The sequence below is a fragment of the Apostichopus japonicus genome, chromosome 2 (genome assembly GCF_037975245.1).
Source record: "Apostichopus japonicus isolate 1M-3 chromosome 2, ASM3797524v1, whole genome shotgun sequence".
NCBI lineage: Eukaryota > Metazoa > Echinodermata > Holothuroidea > Aspidochirotida > Stichopodidae > Apostichopus > Apostichopus japonicus.
In genome coordinates, this window is record NC_092562.1 from 3,702,350 (window position 1) to 3,720,107 (window position 17,758).

At 34.5% G+C, this 17,758-nt stretch overlaps 1 protein-coding gene across 3 annotated transcripts; it reads right to left on the reverse strand.

Annotated features, from left to right (window-relative positions):
• Positions 1–216: 216 nt before the first annotated feature.
• LOC139974563 (uncharacterized) lies at positions 217–16,310 on the reverse strand. Of its 3 annotated transcripts, none has more exons than XM_071981805.1 (5): positions 15,555–16,310; positions 9,268–9,357; positions 6,146–8,188; positions 3,124–3,161; positions 217–2,323 (listed from the first exon to the last, which is right to left on the reverse strand). In XM_071981805.1, exons 2-5 carry the CDS (start codon positions 9,347–9,349, stop codon positions 2,111–2,113), a joined length of 2,376 nt encoding a protein of 791 aa, XP_071837906.1. In that variant the 5' UTR covers positions 9,350–9,357; positions 15,555–16,310; the 3' UTR covers positions 217–2,110. The 3 variants fall into 3 exon arrangements, with proteins under 3 accessions (XP_071837906.1, XP_071837897.1, XP_071837916.1); XM_071981796.1 differs by having other exon boundaries at positions 9,268–9,358; positions 15,542–16,310; XM_071981815.1 differs by having other exon boundaries at positions 9,281–9,358; positions 15,542–16,307.
• Positions 16,311–17,758: the final 1,448 nt, after the last annotated feature.

Below are 17,758 nucleotides of genomic sequence, written 5' to 3' on the forward strand. Positions count from 1 at the left end.
CCAAGAGTCTATTTCTTGGTGTTCATTATGTAACTAATTAAGTATTGACAATGTTGATTCAAGTAATGGAGATGCTTCAATACCCCCCCCCCCCAAATATTTATATATATTAGTAAGTAAGTCAACTTTATTGAATCCCAGAAGGAAATTACATACCTGCGGTGAGCAATACAATGAATGATACAAAATACAAAGAACATTGATACAATGAATGATACAAAATACAATAAAAACATTGATAACATATATATATATATATATATATATATATATATATATATCTATATATATATATATATATATATATATATATATTTATATCTCTCTCTCTCTCTCTCTCTATATATATATATATATGGCTGATCTCTTACAATAACAGAATCCCATAATAACTAAACTGTAGAACTCCAATCACGAATGCGTTTACTGCAGTTTCTTACAATAACAAACTCCCATAATAACTAAACTGTAAAATTCCAGTTACGAGTTAGTTGACTGCAGTCTCTTATAATTACAAACTCCCATAATAAGTAGCCTGTAAAACTCCGGTCACAAGTCAGTTGACTGCAGTTTCTTACAATAACAAACTCCCATAATAACTAAACTGTAGAACTCCAATCACGCATGCGTTTACTGCAGTTTCTTACAATAACAAACTCTCATAATAACTAAACTGTAAAACTCCAGTTACGAATTAGTTGACTGCAGTTTCTTACAATAACAAACTCTCATAATAACTAAACTGTAAAACTCCAGTTACGAATTAGTTGACTGCAGTCTCTTATAATAACAAACTCCCATAATAACTAAACTGTAAAACTCCAGTCACGAATAAGTTGACTGCAGTTTCTTACAATAACAAACTCTCATAATAACTAAACTGTAAAACTCCAGTTACGAATTAGTTGACTGCAGTCTCTTATAATTACAAACTCCCATAATAAGTAGCCTGTAAAACTCCGGTCACGAATCAGTTGACTGCAGTTTCTTACAATAACAAACTCCCATAATAACTAAACTGTACAACACCAGTCACGAATTAGTTGACTGCAGTCTCTTATAATAACAAACTCTCATAATAAGTAGACTGTACAACTCCAGCAAATTAGCTGACTGCAGTCTCCTATAGTAACAAATCCCATAATAACTAAACTGTACAACTCCAGTCACAAATTAGTTGACTACAGTCTCTTATAATAACAAACTCTCAATATAAGTAGACTGTAAAACTCCAGTCACGAAATAGTTTATTGCAGTCTCTGTGTTATAGTGGTATGATAACGCTTTCATCATGCAGCTGCCACATTTACCCATGCATATCGTTCTGCAACATATTCTCGTGATGTTTTCTGGTGGCTATTTATTAAATGCGACAAGAACATATCGTCGGCGGATAATTAAAACACTATACGATCTGCACAAAGTTTTCGTCATCGATGATTATATCATTCGTGCGGCGTATTTAGCAGTAAATTTTGCCAGATTTTTTTTCTTCAAAAGACCGACTTAACTATTCTATGGCTATCAATTTGCCTGGCGATACAGGTGGTGCTTTGATACTTTATGTTGGCTGTGTTATTTCATACATCAAGCTAAGAGACATAACGGCACTATACATTCTGTATAGTATTTCGTTGCGGAGACGAAATAATGATCAAATGAATGCAATAAATACTTTAAACCAAGTTTATTTACTAACGATATAAATGAAATGTTACTGACAGTTACATTTAGCAAATGAATTGCCTTCTATCAAATCATTGCTAACCACCAAGTAGGCCTAACTGAGTTTAAGCTGGCATCATATATCAACTGGCGGCGAATTGCTGTTCATATATATATATATATATATATATATAGTTTCCTCGAAATTTTGTATCAGACGAAAAGTTTAATTAACATAGAGGTTTTTAATCAAGGACTTGCTCTTCAAAACGTCATGAAACGATGGTTGTTTATCCTAAGATTATATGGCTTAACATGGACTTTCTCATAATGCCAACATGGGATGATGATCCTTCTGCATTTGTTAACACGATTGAATCTCAACCGTAATGTTCAACTACTCCTTTATACCAAACTATACGAAGTGGATTAATGCCACAGCTAGCTAAAAGTTGGATGTACCAATTGAAGTATTGCGTAAAATTATGTTCCACTTAGCTCTCCACAAAGTCCTAGCTTTGAAACTTAGTCCGAAAAATACAAAAATCAGGACACCTTGCAGTGGAAATGAGAAGTAGAAGAACCACCACAGCACATCAAATGAAGTAAAATCGGCTAGCAATCCAAAAAGCCAAGACAGACCCATCAACATGGAAACCTATAAATCAGTAAAAAAATCTTGTTATTAATTAAGACAGGTAATTGATAGTGATAGTGGGCTAGTGATTTTGTCTATGCCTTTAAGGTATGAATGATTTTACCGCTCATGTGAAACAAATGAGAAACATCTGTTCCGGTTATTAAGCTATTTTTATGATCTAAATATATCTTATTTGACACTGTGCATTTGACAACCACATGCACTCATATCATATGCCAGATGAAAGCGCAATATATATAACAAATCAAATACGTGGGCAGGTGATGTACCTTATGAACTTGTACACTAACTCACACTAAATTAAAGTTGAATATTTGTTTATTTACCCAGACTGTATAAATTAACTTTTAGTTCATGCATGACTAGAAAACTCCACAAACAGTTCACAAAAATTCATCCAAAAGTGTAACTCACACAATATTTAAATCACGAAACGCTGTATCTATGACTATATCTATATCCACACCCACGCACACACACCCACACATACATACATACATATAAATATATAGATATATATATATATATAGATATATAAATATATATATATATATCTATCTTTTCTATTTATATATATATATATCAACAAATGGACATTTTTTTAAATACCAGAGGCTTACGGCACTATTTCATAACAGAAAATGGGACAAGATCCAACACAGCTATGAATAGGGGCACTTTCGAGGGACTTTTCAAAAACAAAACTCAAACATCACCCTTGCCCTGGGTGTCTTAAAATGGAAATTGCCAATGCAAGGGATACTAGAACTGAGATGAATTTGAAAATATACTCTCACCTTTACAAACACAGAAACTTCGATAATGCTATTCTTTATTCCCTGGTAGAAATTCCAGTAGAACCCAGTTAAAAAATCAACTAGGTTCTACTAGGGCCTACTATGTTTAACTGGTTTTTAACTGTGTTTAACTGGGTCTTACTGGGTTCCAACTGGGCTATGCTGAACATGAGCTAGGTTCAACTGGGTTTACACAATGTTCAACTGGGTTTGTTCAGGCCCAACTGAGTTTGAACTATGTTTGAACTGATCCAGTTGGGCTCCAACTAGGTTTCACTGGTTTTTGCACTAGCCCAACTGGGTTTGAACAATGTTGACTGGTGAACTTTCCCTGTTGGGGTTGAACTAGGTTTCAACTGGTTTTGCACTGCCCAACTGGGTTTGGACTATTGGCTGGTGAACTGACCCAGCTGGGGTTTAACTAGGTTTCACTGGTTTGCATAAGCCCAACTAGGTTTGAACTATGTTCACTGGTGAACTTGCCCTGTTGGGGTTGAACTAGGTTTCACACTGGCTCAACTGGGTTTGGGCTATGTTGACTGCTTTTATTTTAGGCGTAATTATCAAGAATATTATAATGTAAGTTCGTAAGCAGTAACCGTATCGTAATATACTGAAAATGCTAAATTAGCCAACTTATGAGGGGTGTAAAATAAATCTTTGTCAAATTTATCACAATATGATGAAACGATTACATTTTTGTACCGCAATGATTACAAATATGAAATATTTCCTAAATAATAAATTTGAAAAAAATAATGTTATACTTTGTTCGTCGATTTGAACAATTGGTAGGCAAAATGCCTTCCTAGTGCAAAATAGTATGATCCGACTAAATTTGAACTTTGACATCTGTCCTTTGTGTAAGCGCTAAATTTATAAATTCCGAATCCGCATACGGCAACAGAAGCTTCTCAGAATAATCGCATTTGTAACCGATTTTGCAAACAATTTTAAATTATTACCGCGGCTAAGTTCCCTCCTTTGTGATCTTGCAGTATCTTTATATTATTAACTTATAATTGTAACATTATAATTGATTGTAAACGTGCTCTTTATCATAAATATTTGAATTGAAAAGAAACTTTGTATATAGGCTAGTGACTTAGGACTATAGTATAGGCTAGGCCTAACAAACCGGTTCCCTACTAGGTATATCACATGGTACAATTACTAACGTTAGACATATCCCAACGTTATAGTTGCCTAGCTTATAGGGGCCTAACCTAGTTATACTCAAGTTAACACCTATATTTAGCCGCATGATTTAAGGAAAGTTATCGTCAACTAGCAAACATAATAGCAGTTTTCAAAATTTACGCAATTGCCTTGATTGTTGTTTCAAACATGAAGTGTCCTATTGGCATTTAACATACTTTGCAAAAGTCATTAGCCTAGTAAAGTGAACAGCATTACACGTATATGCTACAAATGTGAGGATGCCCTACACTGAACATTATGAACATATAATTAAACTATCAATCTAATTTCAAGTGAGGCTTCATTTGTACAGTGTAAGATAGTCAGCTCTTACATATAGTTTTGTTTTGTAACATAGTTTTACTTGTTTATTAGTGCAGTGCTCATTGTACAGAGGGTTATACATGTGTACAGTACATTTGTATGTTGTCTTGTGGCAGCAAAAGGGTTGATTAAAAACTTTCTCTCTTCTGGGTTGCTAGGCAACTATCTTGTTCTTCCTGGAAAATAGCCCTCACAGGAAATGGGGTCTGTGTGTATATATTTTAGGAACAAAGGAGTTTTGTGAGGGTACAGTATAGGGAGTTGGCAATTGGCTATGAGTATCTGAGCAAGGCAGTTGTACAAGAAGAGAAAGATAGTTTAATGGCTGGATAGTTTGTTTTAAACCTTAATTTACATAGTTCAAGTTACTGTAGACCTTATTATTTTATGGAAGTTGTGATATTCAACTGACACTCTGGGACACTATTTATTATAAAGGATACTATTTACTATAAAGGATATTGTATTACAATAAAGGATATTCCAGGACACCATCACCTATACATAAAGGACATTATTTTACTACAAAGGATGTTGACATTATTTTACTGAAAGGATACCCTGGAACACTATTTCATATAAATTAAAGGATACTTTTTTGCTGGGATCGGACATTCATAAAACCATTTATTGGGCTCAACTATACTGATGTCGTAGAATATCTGATGTCGTGGAAGGTCTGAGGTCGTAGAATACTTGATGTCACCAGCAGGCCAACTCACCCAGAACAGACTTTTAAATTAAGCGTATTTCTTTATATTTTGGGTGCGCACCTCACGACTGCAAGTTGTTTCATTTAATTCTTTGACTGGGCCCAGATCAGCTGTACATTGTTCGTTATTCATAATTATAATTTCTTTTGATCCAATCCAGTTGACTTCTCCATTTTTATATGTTTCTTGCTCTGTGTTAGGTCATCACACCAAACCCAGAGTTCTCTGATCAAGAACAAACATTTATTTCAGTGGCTTACACCCTTAATACTTACAATATAGATCTACCGTTAACAAATGAAAACTTCTTATAGTGTGGTGTTATATAAGTGTAGATAACACCAGTTGAGGATCCCAGTTCAAACTATTTAAAAATATAAGAAGTAAAACATAGTTCACCCAGTTTAACCCAGCAAAACATAGTTGACCCAGTTGAACCCAGTAAAACAGTTGACCCAGTAAAACATAGTTGACCCAGTAAAACATAGTTGAACCAGTTGGACCCATTAAAACATAGTTGAACCAGTTGGACCCAGTAAAACATAGTTGAACCAGTTGGACCCAGTAAAACATAGTTGAACCAGTTGGACCCAGTAAACATAGTTGGACCCAGTAAAACATAGTTGAACTTGAACCAGTTGAACCCAGTAAAACATAGTTGAACCCAGTAAAACATTGGGAACCCCAGTTCACCCAGTTCAACCTAGTTCAAATTTGGGCCAATTTCCGTATAGAAAATTCCAGTTGAACCCAGTTCAAAAGTTCAACTGGAATTTCCACCAGGGTTTGAGCAGCTTCCATAGATCTCAGATGTTTGGAGTTTTTATGATGTTGATAGAGGTTTCTGGTGATCACAGCAAATAGGAATAAGTTGATCACAATGCACGTTAACAAAGGAACTCCAACGGCATATAAGATTGTTAACGGATCCTTAAGCCAGCATGTACCGTCTTTAACCAGGCCATAAATCTCGAAGACTCTACCTGCATTGACTAAGCTCAGGAGTATACATATAAGAATGACAAATAGCGGCATACCCCATCCAAGAGAGCAGTAAAGAGCAAATCGCCGAAAGGAAAACGCATTCTTTAAACGAATTTTAGAAGGGGATAGTGTAGCACATAAATCCCACGCTAACACGGTCATCCATGAAAATGAAGAGAGCCAGAAGAGGTGGGAGGAAATAGCAATGGCTTTACAGAATTGTCCGTCCTGTGATATGTTTCCTGATACAAATTGCATGAGACAAACAGCTATTGTGATTGACAAGATGAAACACATTAAGGAACAACCAAAAGTATTACGAAACGGCTTTAGTAAAGCATAGATTGTGAATGTTGCAACATGTGAAGTAACAGCAACTGCGGAGCAAATTTCCCCAAAAGTCTTCAATGCGCAACTTCGCATGTTCTTATCCGGCTGAAGACAAATAATTGTTCGCTTTATGGGAGATGAGCGATTGAAATCTATAAAAAATCGCGTTTTTACCATGTACCAAGTAAGATTCATTTTAACTGAAGCGTTAGCAGAAATTTCTTCAATAATAACATACTCGTCATCCAGAATGCCATCACCGTCTATTTCCGTTATCGTACCTGGACATTCACCCAGTTTTTCATCGCTCTGTCCACTACAAACTTCAATGAAATCGATGAATTCCAAGTAGCAAGACCTTTTATTGGAAACAAGTTGCTGTGATACTTCATGTAATCTACGTTCAAATGTTAACAGCCATTGTTGGGTTGTATTTTCGGATATTTGAAAGAGCGAAAAGATCTCGTCCCGTTTCATATCTCTGTACCAAATCGGAGCAAGTTTTGACTTTTTTTGAAAATAGGGACGCTCGCTGGCTAACAAAAAAACGTCAAGGAAACAATTTTCGGCTCTGGTGTCAAGAAAGGAGCATTTGTACTGGCGGTTTATCTTCAACACAAGGTAGTGACGAAGACCTTCATTTCTGCTGCACAGTTTTGATGGCCGATGACACTGAAGAAGACTGCAAAGAGGATCCACAAGTGATATTCCATCCTCCATACTTAGTATATGTACCCATTGGCAAGAGCTCCTTGGTAGTTCGCAGGACCAATTCTGCAGGCTCGTCAACCCGTTGCATTTCGCACAGAATATATTTCTGAATAATGTATTATTAACATAAACTGGTGATGAGAATCCCTTCTGACCAGAACACATTGCAATGTCTTCGGAGTCACTTTTTTGCGGACATGAACGGATTATTGTATGGTTGCATTGACGTAGTCTTGATTTTATTACGGCAGTGAAATTGGAACTTGGGGTGGTACGCAGTGGATCACCTAGGATAAGAAAACACTGGCTACTTGAACGATTAACTCGATGATGAGAACTTAACAACAAGTTCTCTTGACAATCATTGCAAATTTGCTCAACCTCCCAAAAGAGTGTCTCCCTTTCTGACACACCATGGCATCGAGCACAATAGATATTTTTGAATAGGTTTCCATAGACATCTTGCACAGGCCTTATATAGCTTACTGCTATATCCACGATGAGAGCTTCGTCGTTTTCACACTTCTTCTTAAGCGCTTCAACTGTTGTACTTGGACAGCTACTCACAACCCAATAGCCAATGTACCATGGGCAATTGGACACGGCTCTGTATGGGGTCGCATAGAAGCCTGAAAAAGGTCGACATTGAAGATGCTCGTTCGAAATAAATTCTGGTTCATGATATGATGCAGCTGCTATGTCAGACATAACTTCCTCACAACAATCTCTGTAGTAATAGCAAAGCTTGTCACATTGACAAGTCATGTTATCCTGGCATCGCTGGTAGTGACACATTCCGTCATCTATCGGAAAGAGATTGGCAGCATAATTATTCATTTTGGTTTCCGCTCTCTCGACATTTGAATTGATTCTTATTCTGACACTATAGTTACGTACATGAGTTATTTAATATGTGCCATGAAATGACCATTCTACTCTTTAATGACAATTTTTTGGCTCTACCGTCCTGTTGTAGATGTAGTTGCGACAGGACGATTCTGCAAATCAAGTCATGTAACGGATACTTAGGCTACTAAATTTTTCCACATTGACTCCACTGGTACTTGCCAGAAGTCTGTAACCAGTACTTCACCTTACCGAAAGAACGAGAAACTCGGCAAAATGTAGGATTTTCGGGTTCTCGGTTATTTTTGCATCTACTTGTAAGGAATATTTAAGCATTGCGGAACCTCTGAAATTTAAACAGGATGTATATTTAGTCCTGCTATATAATAGTTTAAGAAAAACGAAAAAAAAAAAACCAAAAAATGATTGCCAGTAATAGAATGCCAGTAGAGCTATTCCAGTTTCAGAAATCAACCTTTAAAACTATGCTACGTTTTTCAGTTAATAAATGGTGCTCCCTATGCACTGGATCAGGTAATGTCATGTGAAGTTTTCTGAGTGTCATGTATATTTTTCTCATAGGTGAGCAAGAAGAACCTGGAGCAGTCAAGCTGAGAATTAAAGTGCCGTGAAGGTACAATTATGCATTGGCAACCATTTCATTTGATATTTTTTGCAATGCCAAAAATCAACCCCGCCTAATCTTCCTTTTTTCTCTCCATAAGAGTGCTATTTTAAATATAAAATAAATCGAGAGAACGGGTACAAGAATGATATGTTGATGATTTTGCTGGCGTTGTTGTGATTATCAACGTTGATTGAAAATAGCTGGTTTGCAGCACTTTACAAAATCATTCGGGTTTGATATTTACTTGTAACTTTTCTTTATTTATCATCTCTTTAATCCAAATCAGAAGTTCACCAGCAGCTTGCAAAGTGCACATATCTACCTCTGGTGTAATGAACCTCTTTCAGTTTTGCGTTTTATATTATAATTAAAAACAGGAAAAGTAAAAAGCTATTAGCACCAGATTACCCTGAGATATTACCGGCGTCACATTTCCATAGATCTGGGAGAGGAGGATTAAGAGGAAGTTCCAATTCCACCTCCGTGGCATGGTTGTAACCTTTAAGACACAAAAAAGAGTAAAAGACTCGTGAGCGAAATTCTAGTAATAAAGAGAAATAAGAATAATCATGACGGTTGTAACTGTCATCTATTTACATCGAATCGTGCAGCTGCTACAAAGGATCGAATTTCAAGTGAAATATCAGAATGCTTGTGATCTCAAAGGATACGTTTACTGACGACGTCATAGAGTGAAGATTCCATAGAAATAAGTTTTTTTCCTTCTATTTGCATGAGATATATCGCTATTTCTTATATAATTGAGAAACACGCAATATTGCTTTCTAATTGCACTTTATGGATTCTTTAAGAATCTCAAAGTCTTCTCTGTAGTACTTTGTGATAGCTCAGAGAGTGGAAGTTCACCATATGCTAGCTGTCACTGAAGCGTCTCGATCTGTACCCAGCGTAGCTGGAGTTGGTGCATGATTTCATTCATGGAACATATATATTATGCATTTATGACATCCTACGCATGCCAATATCATGTGCTTGATGAAGTTAAAGCTAAAACAAATAAAAACAAAAAAACTTGAAACGTTATTGTTTTCAAACTACTGATTATTTTGAAAAAGTGATTTCAAATGTATCAAACTTGGCAGCTTCTCAGGACATTTTCACCAAATAAAAGTTAATTAGAAAGCATTTAATGGTTCTAACTTATTTAAGGACACGTTATGATCCGGACACATTTACATACCTGAGATATATTCAAAAGCTAAAGATAAAATACCAATTATAATAAGTATAAGTTTATTAGTCTACAATGTACTGAAATGCTATGGAATTTTATAGTTGCCTATGAAATACAAAACCCTTTATCTAAGGCAATGCAAAAGGAAGCTAACTTTTAGCTTATAATGCATCTCTCGCTACAAAGTACATTTTGCACAAATACCTATATTCTGTGTTACTCATATGATACATATATTGTCATAATATTAATAAATGACAAAAGTTTTCTTGGTGGGTTCGTGATGATCTAGAAGACTAGTGGATTGGACTTAGAAATAAATGAGATAAGACAATAACACTGAATAGCAAATTACTCTCTCCAGGAAGTAAGTGTAGATAAAGACTGTTCAAGTAAGCGCTACCTACATGCGTGCCGTGGAGACAAGAATACCTTGTTCTTTAAAATGCAGTGTTAGAAATTGGTGAGTAAAACCCTCACATATGGGTGTGTCTTACACTATCTACAGGATTATAGCTTTAATGAACTTAACGTCGTTAAAGACAGTAAGTTGAATATACTTTATTACATCATATTGATATATGAATATGATATTAATTGAAAACGTGATTATTATCAGCAATTTGATCGAGAGAAAAATAATTTAATTTATTATACCCACGTAACAAGATTGATGAAAGTTGTGAAAGTTAAACTTTTAAGCGTTTTGCAATAATTAATTGCATTTAATTAATCAGGGAGATGTAATTCTCGGAGTTTAAGAAGATATAAACAGGGAGAAGAAATTATTTAATCGCAATTATTTTGTTCAGTGCGCTCTAATTAAAAAGAGTGTCCTTTCGAGTCATTCGTATGTTATTTTCTCCCTGTTCATTAATAAATCTGATAAATTGTTGACATTTTATATTCAATTGAAGTATACTGTGATAAGTTTAAACGATCGTGGATACTCGTAAACGTTGCAAACGAACTATTTTGTTACCAATTTGAAATTGCGAATGTATAAGGATAGCACCATAGCTGTCAGTGGATAGTAATATAGTAACGATATACCATCTGCTATTAAATAAGATCACGAGTACGCTCCATCGACTAGTTCCCCACAGTTATCATGTTCTTTAGAAACATTTCTTTGGTATAAATAGAACATTGTTTCAAGCATTTCGTTCATCTCTAACAAATTGTTACGATTTGTTCAACATATATACAAATAGCATAAGTCAGTTGGTCCTAATTAGGCATATGCTCGCATACATGCAGTTTTCACTTGAAATCTTCAATTATATCTATATGTAGTTGATATAAAAACGTTTATACAAACTACTGAATTGTAAAACTGTTTTTTATTTGTTGCAGTGCCTATCTATGGAACGGGCCCCATTATATTTGTGTTAGACTATAATGTTCAAGCCAATTGGAACAAGTGAGCCTTGGGTGTTCAAAGGTATACTTGATAAAACTTACAAACGTTAAAGAAATTCCTGATCGATAGTATACCCTGGCATGGATATGCAACTAATTGAGCTGATATAAGTTTTAGTTTGGAGGTTATATATGGAAATAAATATTGCACGTAAAGTCATTCTTTGCCATAATGAGATTTCCCTCTCATCTTATATTTCTGTCAAAAGAGCCGTATGTCTGCAAAATCTTGGAGAAGGGAAAGCTCTAACAATGGAATGGAATTAAATTGTTGTTTAGCATTTATGTACTAAGTAGGTTTTCTGAAAAGTCACAGCAGTGTGCCATATCGTTGGCACGCAAATGTGCAGTACCAGCAAGATCATCAAAAGTACGAAAGAAATAATAAAGCTCAATATTTCTCAGAAATTAGCTCAGAATCACTTGACTATAATGAAAAGAAGGGAAACTTTTCTTTATCTTTGTGTATATGATCATTCAAAAACTAAAGTTACTTTGAGGAAATTTCTCTAAAATGAGTTAATTACCAGAATATTTAATTACATTTTCTCTCTTTTCCCTTTATCCTATCTGAAGTCTATATCTGAAAGGTATTTGTTTTAATTAATGGTCGTGTGTAAAAAAGGTTTTGCGCTTTTTTATATCTGATATATTGTGTCCCTTCATGAACTGGGTTAAATGCATCATTTACAGCCATTTTGTTTTTGCTATGTATAAGTTACAAACCTATTGTGGCTTACATGAGTCTTTCTGCATGGTAAGATGTATGTCATCTTGCAGGTGTAAGCCTAAACCAATATTTATATACCATCATATGAATCATACTGCATAGATAATGTAACTGAAACTAAAAATTAAGCAAATGGTTTCTTTTTCTGCAGAAAAAGGCTTAAGTCTATTAAGGACGTCGTTCCGAATGTGCATATTATCACACATCATTTTAAAACAGGAAAAGTAATAGCTGGTACACCAATGTGTAGTACAATGGCAGTCACGGTACAACCTTTTAATGATGGACTTTTCTATTCAAAATAAAAGCTCAGTGTATAATTCTCGTGTAGGAACTATTATTAAGACCGCGGTCGATCACATCTTGTTGTTTTAGTGTAACGGCATGTAGAAACCATTCGTAATATTTTCCAGTTTATCGCAACCTGAATGGGAAAAGCAGATGTATCGCTTCCGTGTAAAAAAATATATGCCTACAAATTCTGCCTTGATGGAAGCTTTATTCTCACTGACAAATTATGTGCGCTCATCCAGCGATTTGATCATGTCCAAACCATCAACATCTTACCGACCTAGCTATCCTCAGAGTGGCAATAAACAAGTTTATTACAGTTTTTCCTCGATTCATTTTTTTTTTGCGGAATGATCTGCATGAGCTATTAATTAGATTGATTAGTCGTCATAAATGTTAGATTATAAAGTCAGTAGTACGACCACCTACGAAACTATTCTTTGCTTTCTCATTAACGACGAATATTTTTGAAGATTAATGTCTATGAAATGGTCCCATGGGAACATACCCTGCATTGATGTCCGGGTACAGTATTAAGGTCTTGGTAAATATATTCATCTATTGTTTCATTTTGCGAAGAGGTAATTGAAGATATCGTATTTGATATTTATAATTGAGCTTCGGTGAAATAATTAAGTTGCATTTCTAGCAGTAAATTTGATACAGCTAATAGATCGTCAAGATCAGCTACAGTTGTAAACGAACTAAAAAACAAGAACAGTCTTTAAACCTGATTTACCTCAAACCCTGTTCTATATATTACATTTATGAAGAGAAGATGGGTCATAAAATATATTTAAAGGCTACAACTTAGTATGCGATTCATAACAAATATTAATATCTTTTTAATAAATTTTTCAACGCTTGGAATTGTAATCATAATTTGATCCTGACATGTCAGTTTATCAAGCTTTTTTTTAAGTGGAACAGCACTTCTGTATAATTGAGAATATTCAAAACTCAAATTGAAAAATGTCAAAAAATTTTAACTTTAGCTTCATTATATAAACTTAAGTGGAACTAGCAGAGTCAAGCTTTTAAAATACATCGTTATGAGAGTTTAGAATCTACCGTAGTTAAAGAGCATTAACAGCATCCAGTCAGGTTATTTTATGAAGGCCTATAGTTGGTGTTCCGTCACGTCATTGTGACATTGTTTCAGTGTTGAATAATTAAAAATAATAACATTTTATAAGTTCTTTAATGTCTAGTTGCTTTTATCATAATTCTTTTCTGCACTGGTGTTATTAACAACAACATAAGAAATGAAAGTAGTAATCACAGACTTAACATTTTTCTGCTTTCAGGTCATTTTACAAATCACCTTAATTCTTCATAATTTATGAATGTAAAATTTGTCTTTTGTGTTGGTATAGAACACTGGGTTTCATAAATTCTTGCATACAATACCTGCAATACAAAATCAAAATGTCATTTTATACACTGGGAAGAGGACGCATTGCCTTTGCTAATTTAAATAATTATTCATTTTCTATTTGGGCGGATCAGTAGATTATTCTTCGATAACTCCATCCCTTTAACTTGCAATAACATCTCAACTAAGGTCGTTCCTGTTATTAAAAGTCGAGATTGCATGTATATTGGAGTTTTATTTTAACATCTATGGAAGCAAATGGAAGTCACACGGTTGGCTGGTGATTTGAAAGACTTTGAAAAGTAGGAATTTCATCAGTATCATTTGCGCTTCACGACTTAATTCCAGAAATAATTCACGCATCAGATTACCCTGATCTACACGAATGTGGAATTAAGTTGTTGCACAGAAAATGATTATGCGCATTGTGAGTCGCTCTTTTTTCTATTGCTCAAAAAAAGATATAGAGTATAATTAAAACTACTGAACCGGATCCTTAAAGTTTACCAAGACGTTAAAGACAAACAAATTCAGATGATTGTAAAACTTCGATCCACTATGAATCTATTAAATGGTAGATTACAAGTTACTTAAAGGTTATTTCTAAGTTTATTCATGAAAACGTAGAAAACGACAGTGTTAACTACATGTGTAATCGACATCTTATTGTGTTCAATATCACGACCCACGTGACTTAGAAATAATTACATCTTCATGAACATATCATTTTAATTGTTTCATATTATGGAAGGCATTATTTAAAAAAAGGAGTTTAAAATGAAAAGAGCGAGGTTTGTGATCAGATGATGAATATGTTTGTGAACAACATCTAGTTTACGAATTGAATTTATTAGTCTCAAAATAAAACAAATAATTGCATCATATTTTAAGCCAATCTAAACGTTATCTTTATCTTTGATAATCCATCGATGTTTGTATATAACTAGTCAGTTTATCAAACTATAAAACGTAGCAATAAGCTATAACAATAATGTACACCTTAGCTAAAAAAAAAACCCGGATTAAAACAAAATCATTTTTAAATTAACGTCCGATATACGAATAATGGGAATAAATTAAGCTATATATAAACCAACCTACTCATTATATAAGCTTCTGAAGTACTTTATCTCGCAAACATCATGTCTAATTCATATAGGCATACTTGTACACAGGACAAGCAACAAATGAGATCTCGTATTATAAGGTAATTCTTATTCTACATCAAGCATTTTAATTGCGATATAAATTGGGAAAGATAAATGCTTTTCTCAGTGCATTCCAATTTCGAAGACAATCTATACATGAACATATTATACACCAGTCAATATCGCACCTATAAAAGATAATAAAGAACACATAATCTTGTTCAACAGGGGCCAACATATCGACCACATTTCGTTCAATGTTTCAATTTATCATATTTTACGATATGTTGTTTCTCTTGATGGCTGCTATATGAAGTAAGTGCACTTAATCAGGGTGACGCAAAATATATATATATACGAGCAAGAATGAAGAATAATATATAACTTAGGTATATGATGTGTACCTAAGCATATGGTTGTCTTGTGATTAACTGAACTATGCCAACAGTCGCTTCATAGATACACCTTAAATATACTTAAATTAATAACTACACTTTACAATAACTACAACTGTTAATTACCTTCGATGTATTTCCTTCGTTGAAATTGTCGAGTGAAAGGTAAAGCTCCGTGATCTGCGTTTATTTAGTCTCGATCTCTATATAGCCATATCAAAATTGCCAAGTTGAACGCTCGAGAAGATTGAGCGAATGTAATGCCTGCAACGCCTGAATAATGTTTTCAAGACGAAAAAAAAACGAAAAATGAACGATTATTCGAGTACTAAACTCACTTAATGGCTCGATTTTTCGCATTAAGTAGGTGCATTCCGCGGTAAATCAAAGTTGTCTCTGAATAGTATATAGGCAACGTCGTCCCAAAAGAATGTGCGCATCGAATGATTTAATTAGTCAAGTGTAGTTGTGGTTTGGTAAATATCGAAAATAGCCTTAGGTGGGTATAGTGACGCAAAGATCGACGATGTTAGAGTGATATCCTAAAACAAGTAAGATTGTTGGAGAAAATGAATAATCACGGAACAGAATACGAGGGTTTAATGGGATATATTCCTGGTTTTGAAGTTGATTGCGTTACAAAACTTTCTGGCAATTTTTTCAGCATATTCAGTCTTCTTTGTAGCATATTGTATGGCAAAGCCTTTGATGAAATGTTGTAATAGCAATTGCCAACAGCAGGTTGCGCTGAAAATTGTTTTGTTTTGTTTTGTATTATTTATCCGCAGCAGCAAAATAATATTCCTTAACAATAGCTGCTTTTTCTTCTAGTCTAGTATATATAAAGCCTACGTCAATTTGTAGGTAATTACCTCCCGATTTTATACCCCATCATGATAAATCCACAAGAGGATCATATAGGACATGAATGGTTAGTTTTCAAAGAATATTTGCCATCAGTGATTAGCAAATGTAATGTAATCCTAAATATTTTTTAATTGTGGCATATATTGTTGATATACAATATATGGATATATCCAAGGCCGGAATCACAATATATGAATATGTCCATAGGCCGGAATCACAATATATGGATATATCCATAGGCCAGAATCAATCTTGAAGAAGGAGTTAATTGAGCTTACGACATACGACATACGTCAAACGCAGCGAACAACTATAGAACGCCGAGAACCAGACACAAAGAAGAATCCATCCTACAACAAAAATAAATTAAAACAATATGTACCTGAAGATAACCATTCATTTGGTCTAGACTACGTCTACAGCCACGTCTATATACTGAATTGCATAAACAGGCATTGAATTCCAAGGTATGCATGAGGAACATTACTCAGTAAAGGCTTGGTCACGGGAGGATTTTCGAACTATATATCCAGCTGCTAATTAGCATTAATTAACCATCCCACATGAAGATTTTTCAACGACAACAGCCTAAACAAATTACCAGCATTTCTACCAAGTTGCCTTGACTGACCTATCTGAGGTTCTTAATCGTTCTCTTATTTAGTTTTCGATCGCCCCTTAATTCCGACCATGCCCCCCCCCCCCCCTTCCCACCTCTACATCATCCTTTCATCCGAAAACACATTGAAGAAAATATCCGTAGCAAAAATAATAAAAGGACTGCCATACCACAAAAATAAAACATTCTTCCTTGAACGTGTGAAACTTAGTTTAAAGGATTGGTTCAGGTGTTTGACATGTCTATTTTGTATGAAAGAGCACAAAAAGACAAAAAGAACAGTGAAGAAACTACCATGATAGCATGCTCTGTTAAGGAGATATGACACTTCGAAGATATCAATATTTCTTTGAAAACGACTGGTGTAGAAAGACTTACTGTGAGGGTGTGACGTCACATCCTCACTTCCTTAACATTTGTGAATATATTTCTTTAAACATTATTTACATTTTTTAACACATTTGAACATAATATAATCAAAAATTCTTCACATGTTTAATCTCAAATACTTCCTTTGACAAATATGAGATCTCCTGACATATCTTTTGGTTGAAAGTCATGAAATCTCACAAAATATTTAGAGAAAAAAAACAAAGACTTTTCAGGAATGTGAGGATGTGACATCACAGCTAGTCAGATTTCAGCAGTTTCTACACAATCTGATAAAACTTTGCACTTGAATATCTCTTTAACCGAAAAAGATATTTGAACAGTTTTTTCACCATTGTGTCTTTTCTTTTATTGACCTCTTTCATATAACATAAACATGTATGACAACTGAACCAATCCCGATCATGAAGCAGCACTCTCGCTGGATCAATGTATACCAGTGTGAAACGTTAGTACTATTTGTTCGA